At 35.3% G+C, this 22165-nt stretch overlaps 1 protein-coding gene across 1 annotated transcript in view; it reads left to right on the forward strand.

The window, feature by feature from the left end:
- Positions 1–22165, forward strand: part of SLCO3A1 (solute carrier organic anion transporter family member 3A1) — a 341455-nt gene that overhangs the window by 37009 nt on the left and 282281 nt on the right. Inside the window, exon 2 of the mRNA XM_001364866.5 lies at positions 20909–21374. Coding sequence (XP_001364903.1) covers positions 20909–21374 — 466 coding nt within the window. The remainder of the gene's footprint in view (positions 1–20908; positions 21375–22165) is intronic.

Below are 22165 nucleotides of genomic sequence, written 5' to 3' on the forward strand. Positions count from 1 at the left end.
CTTAATGACTAAAATGGGCCAAATGGAAAAGGAAACAGAAAAGCTCAAGAAAGAAAATAACCTCCTAAAACTAACAGCGTCAGTGAAAGAAAGCAAAGATATCATCATAACTTTAGAATATCCAGTTTTCCAAACATTCTTGTGTTATGCATCTTTTTTCATACTCTTGTTAAACCTATGAACCCCTTCTCAGATAAATGTTTTTAAATGCATCAAATAAGATGCATCGGATGACAAAGGAAGCTAATTATAATTGAATATAATGTGTGATTCTCTTCCCATCCAAGTTCATGGAAATTGAATTCTATCCATAGACCCTTTTGGGATTCATAGACCCAGATTAGGAACCCTTACTTTAGGTACTTGCTTTCTTCACAGAAAACAAAAGAACTGTAGGGAGGAAGATCATGGGTTAAAACTTCAGAATTCTTGAGTACTTCTGGTCAAATTATATACTGTATAATTGAATTGTTTTTGTATATATAGCCTATTTCTCTCAAAAGCTCTAAAATTAGAAAGCAGATTGGAAGGAAATCTGATCCTCATTAAGTAAACAGAGATCCATCTCTCTCCTCAGGGTCCACCGAACTAATTCTAGAGGGTCCTAAGTTATGTCTTTGATGAGAAACCACTCCTTCAAATAAGTTGTTTTCTTTATTAGCAAAAGTTTGGTAGAAGAGATGTAGACTCTTCTGTTGCCCCATTCAAACTTCCAGGTTAAATGTGACATTGGAAGGAAAGGTGGTACTGATAGAAACCTCATAATGTTTCTCCCATTCATACTGAAAATGTTTAGTAGTAATAGGCAGTCAGTATAGGAACAGGAATTGAAACCCAAGTCCCCTGACTCTAAACCTAGGACTCTTTCAACTATATGTGTTGGGGTTTTTGTATGTATCTTTGGTCTTTACATATATGCATTGATATTACTTGAGGAAGGACATTAACAAGGATGAGGCAACTGTGATAGTGAATGGGGTTCAAGACCATGATATACAAGTGGGCATTTTTACTCAAGAGGAGAAGAAGCTTGGAAACTAAAGACTTCAGAAACATGGTGGTCAAGTAATTGAAGAGTTGTCATAACAAAGATGGATCTGACAATTTGGTTGTCCTCCGAGGACAAAAATAGGAGCACTGTTTAAATTCAACTGAGTCAAGTTTCAACTCAAAGTAAATAAAAATATCTGAACTTTGATCTCTCCCAACTGTAAATCTCTAAGTTCAACTTATTTTTATAAATTTAGAGATAGATCCTAAGGGAAAGATCCCATGATAGACTGTATTGAAAATGTTTATCAAAGCAAGACTCAAATCCTTAATTCACTTTGTGCATTGCTATGAGTAATTTTTGTGAAATGTTGCTTATAGAATAATCATGATACACAAAGGATTGCAGCAAAAGATTTGCTGTTTCAAACTTCTACTGACAAGAATCTATAATCTCCCCTCCACCATCACTTGAATCTCATTAAGGTATTCATGGCCACTTCAAATAACAAAATCAATAAAAATATTTCAAATATTTTAAGGATTTATTGGGAACTCCTTGTCTCCATATTAATCAAGCCAAGAATTTACCTTCTTTCTCCTTCTGCCTACATAGGTATTAAGTGAAGATTGAATATTTTCTACTTCATAAAAACCTATTTCTTTTTCCTCCTTGTTCAGACACATCTCCAATACACCTGTTAATTTTTCATATGTAAATATCTCCCTTAATTTTTGTTGTTTAGATTATGTAAAAAAAGAGTGGGAGAACAACATACCAATTCATATCTCATTAGAAAGTAATTTGAAAATAAATGAGTCAGCTGAAAGAACTGTATGACCTTGGACAAATTATGTAACTTCTCATGCTCAGTTTCCTCATCTGTAAAACTGTAACAATTTCACATCCTCCTTATAGGGTTGTGGGGAGGATCAATCTGAGATAATATATTTAAAATACTTGGCAAACCTTAAAATGCTATATACGTTTTAGCTATTATTCTTGATGATATTAGCAGTATTGTTGTTATTATTAGTATTTTTCATTTGACCATCTTTCTATTGGTCAAATTCTTCTAGTATCTTTAATCTAAATACCCAATTTTAAGCATTTAGCTTCATTTAGATGCCCAATAAGCATTTATGAAATAGCTACTACATTCAGTGATGGAGAGGGAGAGTAATAGGGATCATATGGAATACAAGATATGAGCAGATATAAACACTGAGGCAGCTAGTAAGTGCCATAATGCACAGAGTGCTAAGCCTAGAATCAGAAAGACCTGAGTTCAAATCTAGCCTTAGATACTTCCTAGAATTTTTAACCTGGGCAAGTCACTTGACTTCTGTATACTTTTGTTTCCTCAACTGTAAGAGGATCATAATAACATGTACATTCTCAGGTGGTTGTGAAGATAATATCTCTACAGTTCTTATCACAGTGCCTGGCACATAATAGGCACTTATATAAGCATTCCTTATTCTTTCCTTCATCTCCTATATAAAGAAATATACAATAATTTGAAGAGGAAAAAGGCATTCAGGATATCAGAAAGATTTTGGCAGGAGGTACCTTCACAAGAAAACTGTTTTACACTGAAAACTGGAAGATGGAAGGTCATGGAAATCATAGAATCATAGAGTTAGAGATAAAAAAAAAGCTGAGACATCATCTAGTCCAACTTCATTATTTTACTGGTGAGGAAACTATCACAGGATGAAGGATTTTGCTTAAGATTACACTACAAGTAGCCAAGCTAGGATTCAAACTTGGGTCCCTTGACTCTAAATCCAGCAAGTTTTATATTACACCATAATAAAGTTTTCTGGAGAAGAAATAGAGGGCAGATGAGCATAACCACTGGGGAGAGTTAGGGCTAACTTTGCTATAGGGAGAGTTGGGAAAGGTGGGGTGCTAAGTAATCACTTCTTTAGATCCTTACCACCTCGTGTGACTTGAGTCCACAGACCAAGCAGCATGTTCCAGAGCACAATAGTGGGGGAGAAGAAGGAACAAACCCCTGACCTGAGTGAGAGGGGTATGATAGTCAAGGGAACTGTCCAGAAAAGAAATAGACCAGTTAGGTAGTCTAGGAAGCTATCACTCCTCTCCCCTTCAACCCAGTATATCTTCCTTGGAGGTCTCATGCTAGCCCTGATTTTGCTCAGAACAAGGCTCCATAATACTGATTCTGTTGTTAAAGGTGTTACAATGCTTTATTCCTAAACTAACCTCTGCAGCACACATTCTGTGCTATGCTATTTGAGAGAGAGAGAAAGAGACAGAGAGTCAGAGAGAGAGAGAGAGAGAGAGAGAGAGAGAGAGAGAGAGAGAGAGAAAGAGAGAGAGAGAGAGAAAGGTTGCCATTGTTTGATGTCTATTCATGTTCTTGCTCCAAGAGACCCCACTAAATTCCAGAGACAATTATGGCCTCTTCTAGCCTCTAGTAAATCCGAATTAATGATTAAAATCCACTTTTTCTTAAGGCTTGACAAAAATCAGGACTAATAGCATAGAAACTTATCCCTAGGGTTAACTTTAGATCTTTTCATGAATCCTTTTTTCTTCCCCCTTGGCCAGCCTCCTCCTCACCTTCTAGTTGGCCATTCAGGGTGACCTTTTATTGAGAACAGACCCCCAGCTATAATGGTTCATTGGCTCTTTAACCCCATTCTTGCCTCACAGCTCAACATAGAAATAGCAGTGGTCGGCCTCTCAGGTCATTAGCTTCCTCTCCTGCTTGAGAGGGCAGAGTTATTGCTCACACCTATCTTCCCTCAGGCATTGTGAAGATGATGGAGATATTGGTTAAGTGCTGGCACAGAAAGGTGCTTGGCAAATAGACTCATGGAAACTGAAGGCACCTGGAAATATCATTTGTTCCAGCCCAGTATACTCACTGCTATCTATTGTTTCCTTTTTTTATCAATGACTGTGCAGATTTTTCAGTAAACATAAGATGTGATATTTTCATTGAATATTTTGATCTTATATAATTTCTTCTCACCCCCCCCCCAAGATCTCCAAGAATGCCATGCCTTGTATCTTGCCTTCCCACACAACATCTTTAGTCTGTGTATTCAAAGGCAAGTACATAGCAGTAGGATTGAAAGAACACTAAATCAGAACAAAAGGCTGCTAGGTTGCTCAGTGGATAGAGCATTAGGTCTGGAGTCAGGAAGACCTGAGTTCAGATCTGATCTTTGGTACTTACTAGCTATATGACCATAGAAAAGTCACTTAACCTCAGTTTGCTTTAATCCACTGGAGAGGAAATGACAAGTAATTCCAGTATCTTTGCCAAGAAAACTTCATGGACAGGATAGTATGGTCCACAGTTTCATGAAGATTCATGAAGAATCAGGGTTAACTAAATAAGTGAAAAACCAGAGTAAAAAGTCATGAAGCTCAAAGGAGATATTTGCAAAACACACAGCACAGTGTAGGCACCTACTGGTGCATAATAATCTCTTTCTGAGTTCAAATCTGGCCTCAGATAATTAGTAGCTGTGACCTCAGTTTCCTCATCTGTAAAATGAACTGGAGAAGAAAATGACAAACCACACCAGGATCTTTGCCTAGAAAACTCCAAATGGCATCATGAAGATTCAGACATGCCTAAAATGACTGAACAACAACATAATGTTTTTCCTTCACTGCTCTTTCCTTCCATTCTCTGGGCATTAGCTTTCTTCCTTTTCCTTCCCTTCCCATCCCACCTCAACTTAGTCAACTCCTCTGGACCTCAGTTCCCTTGTTTGTAAAATAAACAGGTTGCACTAGACTCTTTGAAATTTCCATCTCTGAAATTCCAGAATTTCTTCTCTCTATTCTAAACATAGAACTAATAGAAGTTAATGGAAAATGTTCAACTACTGGAGAAAATCAGTGGGAGAGATAGGACTAAAACTTAGAAACAGAGTGAGTTTAGGGCAAAGAATTCTAGCATTTAAATCAGAGTATCTGGTTTTGCCTCATACCACATATATGACCTTGGATAAGTCACCTGAATCCTGAACCTCAATTTCCTCATCTATAAAATGAAGTGTAGGCTTAGATGACCTCTTAGAGCTCTTCCATTTATATAATCCTATAATCTAACTTGTAGGCTGCTCTTCTTAGCATGTAGACAACATAAACCCTTTATTTGTCATTTATAATTACATTGTTTGCCTCCCTTGTGCAACTTAGATTAATCAATTGAAAGTTAAAAAGATAGAACCTGTACAGGTTCATAGACCTGTTATTTGACAACATATCAGGTATGATTAAATAGTAAGAAACTTGATGGGCACAAAATGTACCACTCTCTTTTGCCCTTATAAATCACTTACACATACACACACACACACACACACACACACACACACACACACACACACACACATACTTCCTCTGTTTCAGTGAGGCCATACAACAGTGGGTTAGGTAATTATTGGCTGCTTTAAGGGTTTTAATCCAGGTTAAGGTTAATTATAGTATTGTAAAACTACAAGGAACCTGGTGTTTGGGATATACTCTCATTGGATGCTCTAGGAATTTGTTTTGTTTTTTTTTTAACAATCAAGAAGCTAGTTTTGACTTTGTTTTTCCTTTGGGGATAGAGTCACCCAGCAATTATTTCACGCCCCGTAGCAGTTTAGGCATGTCTCTTCAAGTCCAATCTCTAAGAGTATATTTGAGGAAATGCATTTTACATGAAAAAAGAAGCCTTTAAAATGAAATGACCTCCAGGCATGAAGGCAATGTAATTTCTATATATAACCCTGTATTATTAATACAATAAATTTATCTGGTGTCTTGGTAGGGCGAATATAACTTGATCACTTGAGATATTAACAATATGATCATCAGTTTCAGCAGAGTGGTGGGGTGACTCCAAAGCGCCTCTAGCCGTGGATTCATTTCTTAATGAAACGATGAAGAGGAGTGTCAAGCAATTTAATGTGACGTATTTTTCTGCAAAGTATTACTATAAGCAAAGCCTATTACTCGGGACTTTGGTTTTCAAGCAACCTCAAAATGAATGCAACCAAGCATAGATCAGACCCAAGCATATTGATTGTTCAGGGCAAGTACAGAAGATTTTATTGAGAAGGAATTCTATATGGAAGCTTTTTGTAAATGAAACTAACATTCGATTACAGGAGAAAATTGTTGGAACTTCACCTTCTGGCATCCAAACCAATACCATTGATTCATGGCATTCCTGGAAGTCCTTTATAATCTGTCACATTCCATGTTCCATGAGATAGTAAGACTGTTTGTTTTTCTTTCTCCTGCTTCAGCATTTAGGGCTACATCATGAGGTTGGTACACAAGCTTTTGTCTATCTAATCTCTCCAATTCCGAAGTATTGCTGCATTTATCATTCTGTGTTATTAAATTTACAATAGAATGCTTTGCATTTTTATTTTGTTTTCTCTATCTTTTTCTAATATATGTGAGTATTCCAAACAGTGCTCACAGGGATATATCCAACTAGGCAGTAAGGAAGACATTTATCTTTTAAGACATAGCCAAGGTAGAAGCTCTCATCTTCTCTGATCCCAGGATAGAAAAACAATTTAATTACACCAAACCAAATTGCATGTGATTTTGCTATTCAACAAGCATTTATTGTCTTCTATTCACAAGTCACTGTTCTAGATGCTGTTTGGGGAGGTGGGGGTGGAGAAAGATGTATAGACCTTCAGCCCTACCTTCAAGGAGCTTGCAACCCAGTGGAAGAATGATGAGTCATACAAAGATATAATGCATATTAAATTATGATGGTGAATATGAGATACAAACAATAGATTATTACGGTTTATGGGAAAGAGAGTGTTTGTGGCAAAGGGCATTAGCTGTGCCAACTTAGACAGAGTGGTATTTGGATAATGGACAGGTGGGTCCTTGGAGGATGGGTAGGATTTCAGTCCAATTTAGTTTAGCAGTAATTAAAGACCTTCCATATGAAAGGCACCTACCATGTACAAAGGGACACAGACCAAAGGCCAAAAAATAGTTGCTGCTGTTGAAGAGAGCTTGTAAACAGATAACTAAACATTAGTTCATTTGAGGAATTCAAGTATCCAAGATATTAGGAGATAATCTTCAAAGCATATGTGTGAGCAAAGACATAAAGAAGGGCAAGACAGGATATGTTTAGAGAATGGCAAGTAGACTGATTTTGCCTTGAGCATGAAAGTGAATGCCAATGTTCTGTCTATACTTGAGAATTCTGATGTCCCTCATTCTCCAAATCAGGGACTGTTTCTTGGCAATAAGCAGATATAGGCGTAGGAGTTAATGGACAGGTTTTTGCCTATATGTCATTTTGTTCATAGTATACCCCTAGAATGAAGGCAGTGGTATCATTTTTATTTGTGAAATGCTCCTGTGTTCTACATATGCATAAGCAGCTGTACTTATACAGCATATACGCTGAAAGATAAAATCAACTATTATACAGAGCATGCAAATTTGTATGTTCTTTTGTGTGTGTGTATTTTGTTTTGTTGTTTGTTTTGGGGGGGGGGATTTTGAGTTGACTGACCATTTGCATCAGTTCTGAGTCCAGATAACATTGGAGACCCATCAAGAACATGATAAAAAATATGATGGGTTAAAGCAATTTTTGTACTTCCCAAAAAAGTATGGGATGACAAAAGCACAACACAAACATAAACTATTTCTGAATAAAAAATCTTTACACAAATAGTATATCAGCATGCTTTGACATGGCAAGAATTGCAAAAAAGTAACAGAAATTGAGATGTCTATAAAAAAAAGCATGCCTGGCTAGCCAATGTTATGTAAAAGAATATTCCTAGACTAGACCCAAATCATTAAATTTCAGATAGTGTTCCTCTGATGCCAAGTGCAATGTTACCAAAAGCTTTACTCCCACTGAATATTCATATAAGAGAGACCTTGTTTTGTTGGCTTTCTGATGGATTCTAATTCTAGTTTTGATAGGGAGGAGTATGGCATGTAAAAAAATGCTAAACTGGGTGGTATATCCCACAAATGCTTTAGGGGGGAGAAATTAGGGTGCTCTAAGATAGGAGTAGTTAAAGAAAGTTTCTTAGTATAAATTGAAGTTGAAGTGTGCCTTGAATCCTGGAGAGCATTTTTAGCTAACAAGAAGAATTTGATGGAAACTTAGGGCAAAACTTAGAGGACAACATCAACAAAGGAATGGAGGACAAAACTCACATCATTTGTAAGAGGGGAGATAGGATAGCAGCCTGACTGGTTTACTCCTTTGAATTGGCATTACCTAGCACAACCTTTAGGGAGGACTGAAGGAAACAAGTCTTCTTTGAGGTAAGTCCACAAAAACAGAAGCTGCTGTATTGAAAATGGTGTTTAAGAAGTAGGTGCTTTCTAAATTAATACAAGAGAATTGATTAAAGGAGTTGGGGGTATTTATCATAGAGAAAAGAGGATTTAAAGTGCCAGTGCTTAACCCTAGTCCCATGATTAAAATTGTTTTAAATTAGTTTTTGAATTAAAAAATTTAAATGTATTTGGATAACTATTTCAATAAAATTAGTTTCCATTGTATCCTATGAACTTTGTTTTCAGCAAACATTCCTCTAAAAAGGAGTCCATAGATTTTCCCAGAAGTCCATGACCATGAACTCTTGGTCTAGAGGGAGCAAGGGAGTTAGTTGTCTATATATCTTTTAAAAAGCTGACAGATGAAAGGGGAATTGGATTTCTTTTCTTTGATCTCTAGAGATAGAATGAAATACAATGGATGGACATTACAGAGAGGCAGCTTTTATTTACTTCATTATATAAGAAGTACTTTCTAACAATTAGAGATGTCCAAAAAGGAGAATGAACTCCTCCAGGGGTAGTAGGCTCCCAACATTGAGCATCTTCAAGACCACTTGTGGAAATTGTAAAGGGGATTCCTGTACAGGTGGGTAATGGATTATATGGGTCCTGGGTCCTCTCCAACTTTAATAGTCTATAAAATACTGCCTATTGAGCTGGCAGACCTATACCTAACAAATGAAGGCATTTTATCATTTTAAATGAATAGGAGTAAGAAATTACACATTGTACACAAACTAATTTTCTTCTTGATTTGATGTTCTTCCACAATTCTTACTTCAGTGTCCCTATACCATGGGAGACAGGAAACTCAGATTCTAGTCCTAGCTTTTTTGCTATTAATAATCTCCCTAGATGTCTTAAGACTTCTCTTCTCAAATTTAGTTTCTTCCTTTGTGAAATGAGAGGATAGGACTTGATAAACTCAAGGTCATTTCAGCCCAGGACTCTATTATTGTTAGAGTACAGTAGATCAGTTTACTAGATGTGGCATGAAACTGATGGTGTCTGGAAACAGAATTATGGGAGATATACCAAGAACTAGACCAGTGAACTGGTAAAATACCAAATAAATTAGAGAAAGGCAAATTAAAAACCCTCATTACCCAAATACTCCTGAATCATCTTTCCTAACCCTCACCATATTGTGCTTACGATGGTTGCCTAGTCCTATGAGATAAACATACTTCTAACTGACCTTCCTTAATTTTCCATATTGAAGAATGGACTTTGATTAATTTAGCATCTTCCTATCTAAAAATGATATTAATATTTACAAAGCACGTACTTGTGTTACATTGTCATGAATATTTCACAATTATTATCTCATTTGATCCTCACAAAAATCCCAGGTTATAGGTGCTATTGTTATCACCATTTAAGAAACTAAGGCAAACAAAAGTTGAGTTATTTGACCAGGGTCAAATCTGAGGTTGAATTTGAACTCAGGTCTTCCTAATTTTAGGCCCACTGCACCACCCAATTTCCCATTTAGGGTCCTCATTACATAGGTTGAAGTCCCTATTACATACATTGAAAAGTAGTCCAGAGAACCAAGTTTCATTTTGTCATAAAGAACTTGAATTCTCATTATTGATCCTATGGTCCTTTTCTTCTGAGGTAAGATCATTTAACTTCCCAATTCCCTGAAATTTCTCAAACAGAAAAAGGACCTAATAGCAGTCATCTCAAATTGCAAGTGATAAAGAGAGCAGCATTTCTTGTATGAAAGGGGCTAAACATCAGCTATTAATAATGGTCAAAGTTTGGTAAGAAAATATCTTGTAATGCCATTAAATTCCACTTAATCTAATGGCAAAAACAATTTGTATTTAGAACATAGAAAAAAGAAGGGGCAGATTTTTTTTTCTTGTAGTGTCAAGATCCTAGGGGAGGAGCTCAGAGTGAAGTAGGAATCCAGCATCAATGAAGGAATATTTAAATTTTTAAAATTATAAATTTTAAAATTTAAAATAAAAATGTTCTAGTTAATTAAAATATATTTTATTGTTGATCTTAACATTTATGCCATAGTCACCTCCTCTTAACACTTTTCTTTGATTTTCTTAGAGCAAACAAAAAGAACTAAGGAAAACTCATTGGCATGGTGACCACATTATGTACTTCATTCAACATCTATAGTTTCCAACTCCCTACTGCAAGAGGAAAAGAAATTTCCTCATTAGTTCTCTAAGGCAAAGATGAATCTAAGATGAAAATAGCCTTTTAGGTAGCTATATCACTTGGTTATATCATATTGAATCTGTAGTCTTTATCATATGAAATTGCTTTCTATTACTGCTTCTCCCCCCTTTTCTTGATTTATTAAATAACTGATAGTCTTTTATATTTATCTTGATTAAGTTTGAAATGAAGAGCTTAAGTTTGTTGTTCTGGCATGTCTGTATTTTGGGATCTAAATTCTGCCATCCAACATATTATATTGTGTTCCCATATTTTTTTCCAATCTACAGATCTTGTTTTTAAATGTCATCTCTGTATTTACTGCAGTTATTTATCTATTCATCTAACTTACTTATAAATTTATCATTTATACATAATCATCTGTTCATTCATTTTATTTGTTTACTTGTTTTTCAAGTTATTTATAAAAATGTTAAGCAGAGCCAAGCAAAGGCTCTACAGAGCCTTCAAGTATTCTACTGGACACCTCTCTCCAGACCGGTATCAATTTATTATTTTCTGTTTTTTTTTTTTCAGTCAGCCAGTCAGTTATTTTCAAGAGATCTCAGTGTAAACAGAGAGCAGAATTAGGAGCAAGAGGTCAAAATGGCAAAAGTATATTTAGAATTGAGGTAAAGATAGATATCCTAATAGTGAAAGCTGTCCAGTAGGAAAATGAATACCCAAATGTACTCAAAAATAGTAACCAAATGTACTATCATACCTGGCACATCTATCCTTCTAGTTCACAGGGATAAGGTCACATACATGGCTCTTTTAAATACCTTGTTGAAAGCAAGATGTTCTCCTGGTCCATTAGTCTGATAACTGTCAACATATGAAATGAGATTAACCTATCAGGGTTTGATTTTAGTGATGTCTCTTGTTCATGAATCTAAATGAGCTCATATAGTCCAGACCAATCTGAATAAGAACACTTTTAGCAATATATCTGAAAATATCCAATCAGTGAGGAGGAACTATCACTTCCTGACTCAGATCTGTTTCCCTATTAAATAGTTCTCTATATAATATAGTATATCTTTTTTTTCCCTCTAGACTAAATTTACATCTGCTACTTCAATTTCTTGCTCTAATTCTGCTCTCTGGAGAAGTCTAATTCCTCTTTTTTACATGGTAGCCTTTTAAAAGCAATTAATTTTTACAATGATTCATTATGTCTCTATCCTACTGTCCTCCCTCAGTGAATGGTTTTTAAAAATAAAATGAAAATTCTCCTAAAATATTCATAGTCCAACAATAAAAACTTAGGGCAACAACAAGATTCACAAATGCATGTCTCATTCTGCATTTGAAGTTCATCGCCTTTCATATGTCCTTTACCATCCTGGTTGCTTTCATCTGGCTACTACAACTTATCAATATCCTTCAAAAATATGATGCCCAGAATAAACCTGATATTTGAGATGTGTTTTGACCAGAGAAAAGGAATTCATATGTTGTCACCTCCTTATTCCTAGAAGCAATGCCTCTTCTAAGGTGGTCCAAGATATCTGTCATCTGAGACCAGATTAGTAAAGTCAGGGAGGGTTAAAGACCAATGAAACTATAGTATGATGATTTTTTGAACTACTTCTCCAAGAAGAGCTGCTAAATTTTAAAGGGATTGCAATCTCTATTGTAAAGGATGAAAGGTGGCTTCACATCATAGAAATCACAGACTCATGAAGTTCTGTATTTGGAACTACTAGTCCTTATACTATTAATATTATACATTTGTAATTACTATATAGTCTGTATAAAATTATTTACTGTATATTTACAACTACTGTATATATGTGTGAATTTGTACATACACAAATGCATACAATATGGATAATGTGCAAGATAAATTAGAGATCTTTAAGCAAATTAGACCTTATATATGACACCAAGATTTGGTGAGAAGACAGGAATATGAATATAGAAGGGTATATTATGTTCAAAAGTGAATGAGGGTATTCTTCATTAAATAAAGATCTATATAAACTCAATGGGGAAGGATTAGTTGAGTATACATACTAGATTTCACCTTTCAGTATTGGTTTTCCAAAGACCAATGAAATTAAGCCAAGGAACAGATTCAATTCTGAGGTTGAAAGTCTGTTAGCTTTGTATGCAACTAACATTTCTTAATGTGCTCCATTCAGTAGAATACAATTTTAAAACTATCCAACCTTAGCTATAACATGGGTCAAATAATTTCTCCTGAAACATTATGACAATATTTAGTGGAATACTGAAATATTCTGCTGGCTTGTAAGGCAAATGATAGCTCTACTTCTCTTTACTGCTTTTACCCAACAAGATCATTATGTAAAGGACTGTCAATGTATTTTTATCATATTATCTCATTATATGAAAATAGTGTCCTTGAATTCACAGGTTAATGCTTTTTGTATGCCATTTCTTTGATATTCTGAATTGCCTATTCTAAGGAGTTGCTATCTTGAGTGTTTTTAAAAATCATAATAAATCCTAAAATATGGAGCAAAATAATACGCATTACATTTTAGCACTGATAACATTGTTGATTTTTATCATGCAAAACAATTTATTCTCTTGTCTCTACTGTTTGACACTTTTTACCCTTTGTAAATTTCCTTGTTGCATTTCTTTACTGAAGGAGACTTAAAGCTACAATTGCCCCCAATAAACACTACTGAATGTATTTTTAAATTGCATTTTATAGTGTGCTAAAATTTACCATTTGGAAACTGATTACCTTACCAGCCAGACACTTGGGGAATTAGGTATAAGCACATACAAAAGTGGTTTTTAAATTTATTTTATTTCTCTGTTATTTTATTTTATTACTCTAATATGGGGGGTCATTCCCCAAAGTATATCATTGCATGGAACTTCAGAAAACAGGTTATACATGCCACACTTGGCTATGACCCATAGGTTAATATTTGGACCCCATCTCCTGTTTTGTTTTCACTATCTGCTTAATGGCATATAGATATGGTAACATATTATAAAAAGAACACTTCTTTTCAGTTGGGGATTTGGGTTCTAAGGTCTTCACTGTGCTTTAAGTCAGCTGTGTGATTTGAGGCCAGTATTTACCTGTCTAAGCCTCTGCATTTAGTTTTCTCATCTATAAAATAAGGAGAGTAGACTAGAATAACTAAATAGATGAGATAGTACTATCTTCCATCATTCTAAAGAAGGAATAGAAAAAGAAAACCTTACTCAAAGTTTTCCAAGGAAAGAGGGAAGAGATCTTTTTTTTTTTTGGAGAGGGGGGGGAAGAGTGATGATAATCTTTAGTTTTCACACTTATAAGAAAGGTAGCAAGAAACCCTGTGGCCTTAGATTTCTCTAAACAATAAAACCTATGCAATCAAATACACACAGATGAATAAGACATGGATAATGTATGATCTGAATTAGAAATCTAAGTATGGGAGCAAATTAGATCTTATATATGACACCAAGATTTGGTGAGATGACTTCAATATGAATCTAGAAGGGTGTACAATGTTCAAAAGTGACTAAGGGTATTGCTCATTAAATAAAGAACTGTATAGGGTAACAAAGAAAAAAAGAAAGATATATATGCACAAAATATTTATAGCACCTTTTTCCAAGGTAGCATAGAATTGAAAAATGAGGGGATACCCATCAACTGGAGAATGACTAAGTTCCAGTTGATGAATGTGATGGAATACTGTTGTGCTATAAGAAATGACAAGAAGGAGGTTTTTAGAAAAACCTGGAAAATCTTATGTAAATTGATGCTGAATGAAGTAAGCAGAACCAGGAGAACACTGTACACAGTAACAGCAATATTGTGGGATGAACAAATGTGAATAACTGTTCTCAACAATATTATGATTCAAGAAAAATCCAAAAGTCTTATACTAAAAAATGTTATCTGCTTGCAGAGGAAGAACTAATAGTCTGAATCCACACCAAAACATAGTATTTTTTACTTTCTTCATTTTTATTCAAGTTTTCTGACACAAAAAGATTAATTTTGAAAAATGTTTTACATGATTGGATATATGAAATCCATATTATATTGCTTAGCTTCTCAGTGTGGGGACAGGGGAGGGGGGTTTTGGCACTCAACATTTTTCTAAAATATTAAAAAATTGCTTTTACATGCAATTAAGGAAAATACAACATTATCAAATAAAAGATAATCTTTGAATAATGTTTACAAAACAAGAGGAGTGCGGAAGAGTTGGAGAAGATCAAATTCCCAAGTTTAAAAAAATAGGAAATGAGTCTGAAAACTATATAGTCCAGGACCTGACTTCCATTCCAAACAAATTCTAGGGTGTATTATTAAAGGAATTGTTGACAATTAGTGGGAAAAAAGAGATAATTGGACACCAAGGGAAGGGGGGAGTAACCATAAGGAAAATATAACTTCCCAAAGAATAGATGATACCAGACTAACTTAACTTCATTTCATTTTTTGTTTTTGACTGCATTAATAGACTGAAAGATCAGGTGTAGAAACAGGTTTTGTTTGTTTTGTTTGATCTTTACAAAGTCTTTGATAAAGTTTCTCATGCTAGTCTGGTGGAAAAGAAAGAGTGATTTGGATAAATATCATATACTTAGCTAGGTTCAGAATAGGTTCAATGGTCAGAGTAAGGTAAAAATCATTAATAATTTAATGTTGACTTTTGAAGGTCTCCAGTGTAATGCTCTAGGAATCCATGCTTGGCCCTATAAGGTTTCACAGTTTTACCATTTACATGGGTAAAGGCATAGCTGGTATGATTATTTAATTAGTAGATAAGGGGCAAATAGGTAGTTAGTAGACAGAGTGCCAGAATGCTGGTATAGATGAAGAAAGAAAGAAAGAAAGAAAGAAAGAAAGAAAGAAAGAAAGAAAGAAAGAAAGAAAGAAAGAAAGAAAGAAAGAAAGAAAGAAAGAAAGAAAGAAAGAAAGAAAGAAAGAAAGAAAGAAAGAAAGAAAGAAAGAAAGAAAGAAAGAAAGAAAGAAAGAAAGAAAGAGAGAGAGGGAGAGGGAGAGAGAAGGAGAGAGGGAGGGGGAGAGAGAGAAAGAGGGAGGGAGGAAGGAAGGAAGGAAGGAAGGAAGGAAGGAAGGAAGGAAGGAAGGAAGGAAGGAAGGAAGGAAGGAAGGAAGGAAGGAAGGAAAGAATAGAGGGAGGAAGGGAGGAAGGATGGAATGAAGAGAGGATGGAATGAAAGGAGGATGGAAAGAAGGAACCTAATATTCTAAGCTTCATTAAGATGTTTAGAAGATAAATGAGATTTCACTATATTCTCCCTTATTCAGACAATAGTTGAAATACTTTTGAGTTAATCTGAGTGCCAAGTTACTGAAGAACATAGAAGAACTGGAGCATCTCCAGATGAAGGTGACCAAGATGGTGAAAAAGGATGAAGAATATACTTTATAAGTATCATTTGAAGGGAATAGAAATGTTTAACTGGAAAAATAATTGAGACAGGGGACATGAGAGCTATTTTCAAATATTTGAAGAGCTGCCATGAGGAAGAGAGATTAGATTTGTTCTACTTGTGCAGAAATAGAAGCAGTAGTTTGAAGTTGAAGAGATGCCAATTTAGATTCATGCAAGGAAAAACTTCCTAACAATAAAATTTGTTCAAATGTGGGATGGACTGACTGAGGAGGTACAGTGCTTCCCCCATTAATAAGTGGACACTTTTCAGCTATATTTCCAGGGCATTCATGTTCAGAGAAGAGTGGGACTGGATCAGGAGTTCTTGACCTTTTTTTGGTTCACCTTCCCCTTTGGCATGCTGATAAAGCCTATTAACTTGTTCTCAAAATGTTTTTAAATTCATAAAATAAAGTAGGATTCTCAAATAAACCAATCATATTTAATTTATTCATCAAAATACATTTTAAAAAACAGAATCATGAACCCCAAGTTAAGAACCCCTGGAATGTAAATAGAGGTTCCCTTCCAAACACTGAAATTCTCTCTCTTATTTCATGATCTTCAGTGATACAGGTGATAAGTTCAGTGAAAGTTTGCTACTGTCTGGGCCCCCATGCTTTTAATGTACTGTAAATGACACCATGTGTATATGCTGTAATTTCAGTTTTCTCAAGTCGAAACTTTAAAATAAAGAACTCCAGTTCTAGACCTGCATTCAGACTAGCTTCTACTAAGCGTGCTCGAGCATGAGATTACACATTTTTAAAATGGGCTGGGCATAAGAATTCATTGGAGAAAGAACATTAGGCTGAGTCAGGGTGCTTCTTCTGGGCTGTCATTCACTTGATGTTCTTACCTTTGGTCTTCATCAATTTGAGTCCCATTTTCCTCACCTATGTGTAATGAAGTAATTGAACTCTATAGCATTTGAGGCCCTGGCTAGTTCTAACATGTTATTTTTCTATGACAGTCAGTCATACCTGATAGCTTTCCTTCAAATGCTAGGTCTAATTGTAGGGATTTGCCCAAACTGTTTTCCTAAGAAGGTTTATCTTCCATCATAAGATTACATTCTCAAGTTCTCCAGTAGTTGCTGTGGAGACCACTAAGCAATCTCCATGAATCCTGCTTGTCAGGCAGAATTACTCTCCTAATAATTAAGAGATTTCCCAGACTAGAGTGACCAATGTGGAACTGGATAAAATATTAATAAATCATCCTGGAGGACATGTAGGAAATACTTTAAATCTGAAAATAATTAGAAGTTCTGAAGCCAGAAGTGTGTGGATATTTTTATTGAAATTGAGCCACTTTTCTCCCTTCCCTTTTCCTTCCTTCCTTGCTTCATTCCTTCTATTATTCTTCATCCCCTTTTTTCTTTCTTTGCTATTTCTTTTTTCTCTGCCTTTGTCTCTTTCTGTCTCTCTGTTAAATCTTTCCTCTTTTCCCCATTCCAATTTATTATTTGCTTCTTTTTAACACTCATTTTATTAAAATTTTGAGTTCCAAATTCTCTTTCCCCCTAGACCTATCCCCACCCATTGAGAAGGCCAGCAATATGATATGAATTGGATATGCAAAACCATTCAAAACATTTTAAACCTTTCTTAAACAGCTTCTCGGATAACTTCATAGCCACTTCCCGTGGTCATTACTGTCTTTTTTTTTCCTGAGACACTTTTCATTTTCTTCCATTTATCAGTAATTCTTTTTTTAATCTCTCCTGTTTCCTAATAACTTAAAAGTTGCATTCTACAAGCATCTTGGCTCTGACTGGTGCTTTCCCTATCACATAAAACCCAGAAGTCGATTTTATTGCACCATGTAAACTTAATAGGTCCATCTCAAAACTGTCTTTTTTAGTTAGTATTTCAGCCCTTAATTAATCCATAAAGCATTTCCACAGAATGTTTGCTTAGCTTAATCATTTGTAAAACAACTTTGTAAGAAGTATGCAGTGGGTCCAAGGACAGATGTTTTGAGTACCGTTTTTTCATTGCTACACTGAATTGTGGAATAGAGGCAACACCCTCATGCCCCAAATGTTCTCTCTCAGTGTGTCTCTGTCTCTCTCTGTGTCTCTGTGTCTCTCTCTCTCCTTCCTCCCTCCCCATCTCTTATTCTTTTTCTCTCGCCCTCAACTCTTTCCCTTCCCTCTTCCATTTCTCCCTTTTCCCATCCCCCCACCCATCTGTCTCCATTAACTGATTATGTTTCCCCCATATTACCTACAGATTTTATGACTACCACAGCTATCACCTTTATCTGTTGTCATAAATGTGCACACCTGTAAGTTATTTTATATTAGAGCACACCTGCCAAAGGAGAGAGGGTGTTCTATTTCAAATAGATTTTCCAGAATTTGTCATAAAACATTATAATAAAAGCAAAAAGATGACTTGGGTTACAACTTAGGATATCACTTGCCAATAACCGTCAGAAAAATTGTCCTTTTAAGACACTTACACTATTTTAATTAGGTTAGCATACCAATCTCAGCTCTCCCAACCCCCTGCCTGATTTCAAAAGAGAATGAATTTTTAAAAATAATTTTGCTTCACTGTAAAGTAAGCTGGACTTGGTTTAGTTAAAGAACGAGTACAAATAGAAACAAACATGGAAAACTATAAGTTAAATAGATAGTCTGTGTCCCACTGAGCTTTGTTGACATTGGGTAGTCTTTACTAGATGTACAATGTGCTAATTAGAGATCTATCTATCCAAGTGACTTTTTATTTATCTGTCTACCTATCTCTCACCTACCTCTGCATCTCTCTCTCTCTCTCTCTCTCTCTCTCTCTCTCTCTCTCTCTCTCTCTCTCTCTCTCTCTCTCTCTCTTTCTCCATCTTTATATCTATTTCTATAGAGAGAGATACATGCATACATGTGACACCTATTAATGTGTGTCATTAATATGATTCATTAAATGTTAGAGTCTGTGAGTTTGAAATGTGGCCAAGACATTGGCCAGTTACACTTCAATGAAAAAATATGTATGTGACATGTGTTTTTGTAAGTGTATGTGTACATGTACTCATGTATGTATGGCTAGGGAGTGGACATGATTTCTTTTCCTGGTTTAGAGAACTCTCAGGTGAATAAGTTCCCTTTTTCAATGCAGGTCAGCATATTCTTTCCAACTTAGACTTAGAGAATTATTTAGAACAAGTTGTGAAACACATTGCAGATTTCAACAAAGATGTATCCAGAACCTGATTAAAATGTAACTGAGAAGTATTTAACAAAATGATAAAATACAAAAGAACATAGATCAATTTAATGTATGATTTTTTGTCAACACGTGGCTAACAAGACCACTTAAGTAAAGTTTAGTGGCTCTTGTTTCCATTTGAGAGTGGCATGACTCGAGTAGAATGCTGAAAAGTCAGGGGACTTGCCCAGCATCACACACCCTGTATGTATTAGAGGTAAGACTTGAGCCCAGGTCTTCCTAACTCCAGAGTCAGTTCTTAGTTCCTTAGTCACTGTATCATATTGCACCATACATAAATATGAATGCACATGTGATTTATGTATACATAAACTTTGTGTATAATTATTCTAGTGGGTTCAGATAATGCTAATATCCTTTGCTTAAATCTTCATATATGAAATGAAATTAATGGTTCCAATTAATTATGTATACTAAGGTACATAGTACATAAATAATGGGAATCAATTTCATTTCATCATCGAGGAAATTCAAGAAAATTGTGAATTTGTGGATTGAAAAATGAGTGGACATCAAAAAAAGCATTAGATTTAATGACAAGAGAGACCTGGGTTTGAATCCTGTCTTTGATCCCTTACTAGTTTACAGAGGTAAATTGATTCACCTCTTTGATCCTCAATTTCCTCATCTGTAAAATGGGAATAATACCTATAGCACTTACTTCACAATGTTTGCAAGAATAAAATGAGATAAAAGCATAAAACATTTTGTAAACCTTAAAAGTATTATTTAAATTCAGCTATTAATATCTTAAGTAATAGTAGTGTTCTGGTACTGTCATATTAATGCAGAGCCTAATCAAAGATTCAGTATCTTAGAATGATAGAATATTTCTGTAAAAGACCTTGAAGTTCTGCTCAGTGATATTTAGCATAACCTATGCTTCAGGCTCTTTTCCAGAAGGAGGAAGTAGCAGTAGCTCACTTCTTTTGGGAACTCTGCCTAATGATATAATAAAATAGAAATTTGCTCAGTCTGCATTATGTTCAAAAAAGGAGAAAGACGAAGGAAGAAGAAGATGAAAGGGAAGAAGAAGAAGGAGGAGGAGGAGGAGAAAAAGAACAAGAACAAGAACAAGAAGAAGAACAAGAGGAAGAAGAGGAGGAAGAGCAGCAGCATCAGCAGCAGCAGCCATTTATCATTGAGAATTCTTATATTGAATTCATATCAAGCTGAAATCCCATGACTCTTGTATTGTACAAAGACATAGATATCATGCTTATCAGATTGACAGATGACAAAAGTCTAAAACACCTGATAATATTGGATGATATATAATATGATATGTCATAATTATCATTGTCATCACTTTCAGGAACTTTGTGAGTGGGGTTCTCTTTTAAAAATTATTTGAACTAGAGGACCTCTGAGGGATCTTCAAACTCTGAAATTTTATTAATAGAATTAAGTTAGAGATGTCCCCAGATTTGGAGGAAGTAAACAACTTAGTGATCACTGAAAGAAAAAGTGGAGAAGAAGCTTCAGGAATAGAATGGAAATTGCCAGGAATAAAGTAGATCTCAAGGAAAAGTAGAATTCTATTGTATCAGAAAAGTGGACTTTTCTGAAACCATTTTAGCCTCCTAATACTAAATAAGAATTTTGTTTTAAACCAATCTTGTTTCAAACCAGTTTGCACAAATTATGCCTTATTGAAATCATGGAATAGAAGAAAGCCAGATGAGCCAACGCAAGTGGGGAACTAAGCTATGAGACAACAATGATTCTTCCTTTTTGTCAACATATTTCTTTCTTTCATTTTTCTTTTTCTACAGGTCAGTGTCTTAACTACTCTGGAGCGGAGATTTAACCTGCAGAGTGCTGATGTTGGTGTAATTGCTAGCAGCTTTGAGATTGGTAACTTGGCCCTTATCCTCTTTGTGAGCTACTTCGGAGCAAGGGGACACAGGCCACGTTTGATAGGCTGTGGTGGGATAGTCATGGCCTTAGGAGCTTTGCTTTCTGCACTGCCTGAGTTCTTGACCCATCAATATAAGTATGAGGCTGGAGAGATCCGGTGGGGAGCCAAAGGACGGGATGTGTGCGCTGCCAATGGATCCACCAGCAACAAGAGACCAGATCTGGAACTAATCTGCAGGAATAGGACTTCCACCAACATGATGTACTTGCTTCTCATTGGTGCACAGGTCCTACTGGGGATTGGTGCTACCCCTGTGCAACCCTTGGGAGTCTCCTATATCGATGACCATGTGAGAAGGAAAGATTCTTCCTTGTATATAGGTAAGAATGATAAAACATTTTGGTGGATGGTACTGCAACATACCTTTTTCTTTTCATCCTTTCATTCTCTGTGGGTCATTATTAATTAATCAAGGAAAGGAAACAAAGACATAAATCTAGATTTGTTTTTGAGTGTAGTAGTACTTGATGACCTCTTCTGTGTGAAATTTGGTCTCCTTTAGAATATTTTGCCTTAGCCATCATATTAAACTTTCACAACTTACTCACCAAGAAATATAACTCATAATCACTGAACCCCATTCTCAGTCCCCCTAATTGCCTTCATACTCCAACTCAAAATGAAAGGTTTATGTGATTTAATTCTTAGCAGTTGGCATCACAAAAAACAAATTTATTTTTGTTATTATCTTCTGTCCTGACATTTATAATTGTATAAAAACAGTGAGTATTTTGAAAAGTATATTTATTTTTAGTGTTCTATACTACTTAGGAATAAGGTGACCTATGCTCAGCAATCTAGCTATTTCACACATGGTGATTCATTACCATTCTTTGTATAATAAGAAAAATGTATAAAACAAGTTAAATGGAGGCAATTTGAATTATTTTGGTCACTAGCAGAACTCTAATAAAACAAACATGCACACAGACATTTACGTAGTTTCACAATTCCTCATTTTTTTCTTCCATTGAATATATGCATTCTCCTATGTATTAGGGGATTGTCCAGTACTTATAGTATAGCTATGGAGCTAACAAATGTATGTCCATCCATAGTTTTGTAAATTACACTTATATCTTGGTCAAACTGTTTGATGAAATTGATATAT

This window comes from Monodelphis domestica, chromosome 1, assembly GCF_027887165.1.
Source record: "Monodelphis domestica isolate mMonDom1 chromosome 1, mMonDom1.pri, whole genome shotgun sequence".
Lineage (NCBI taxonomy): Eukaryota > Metazoa > Chordata > Mammalia > Didelphimorphia > Didelphidae > Monodelphis > Monodelphis domestica.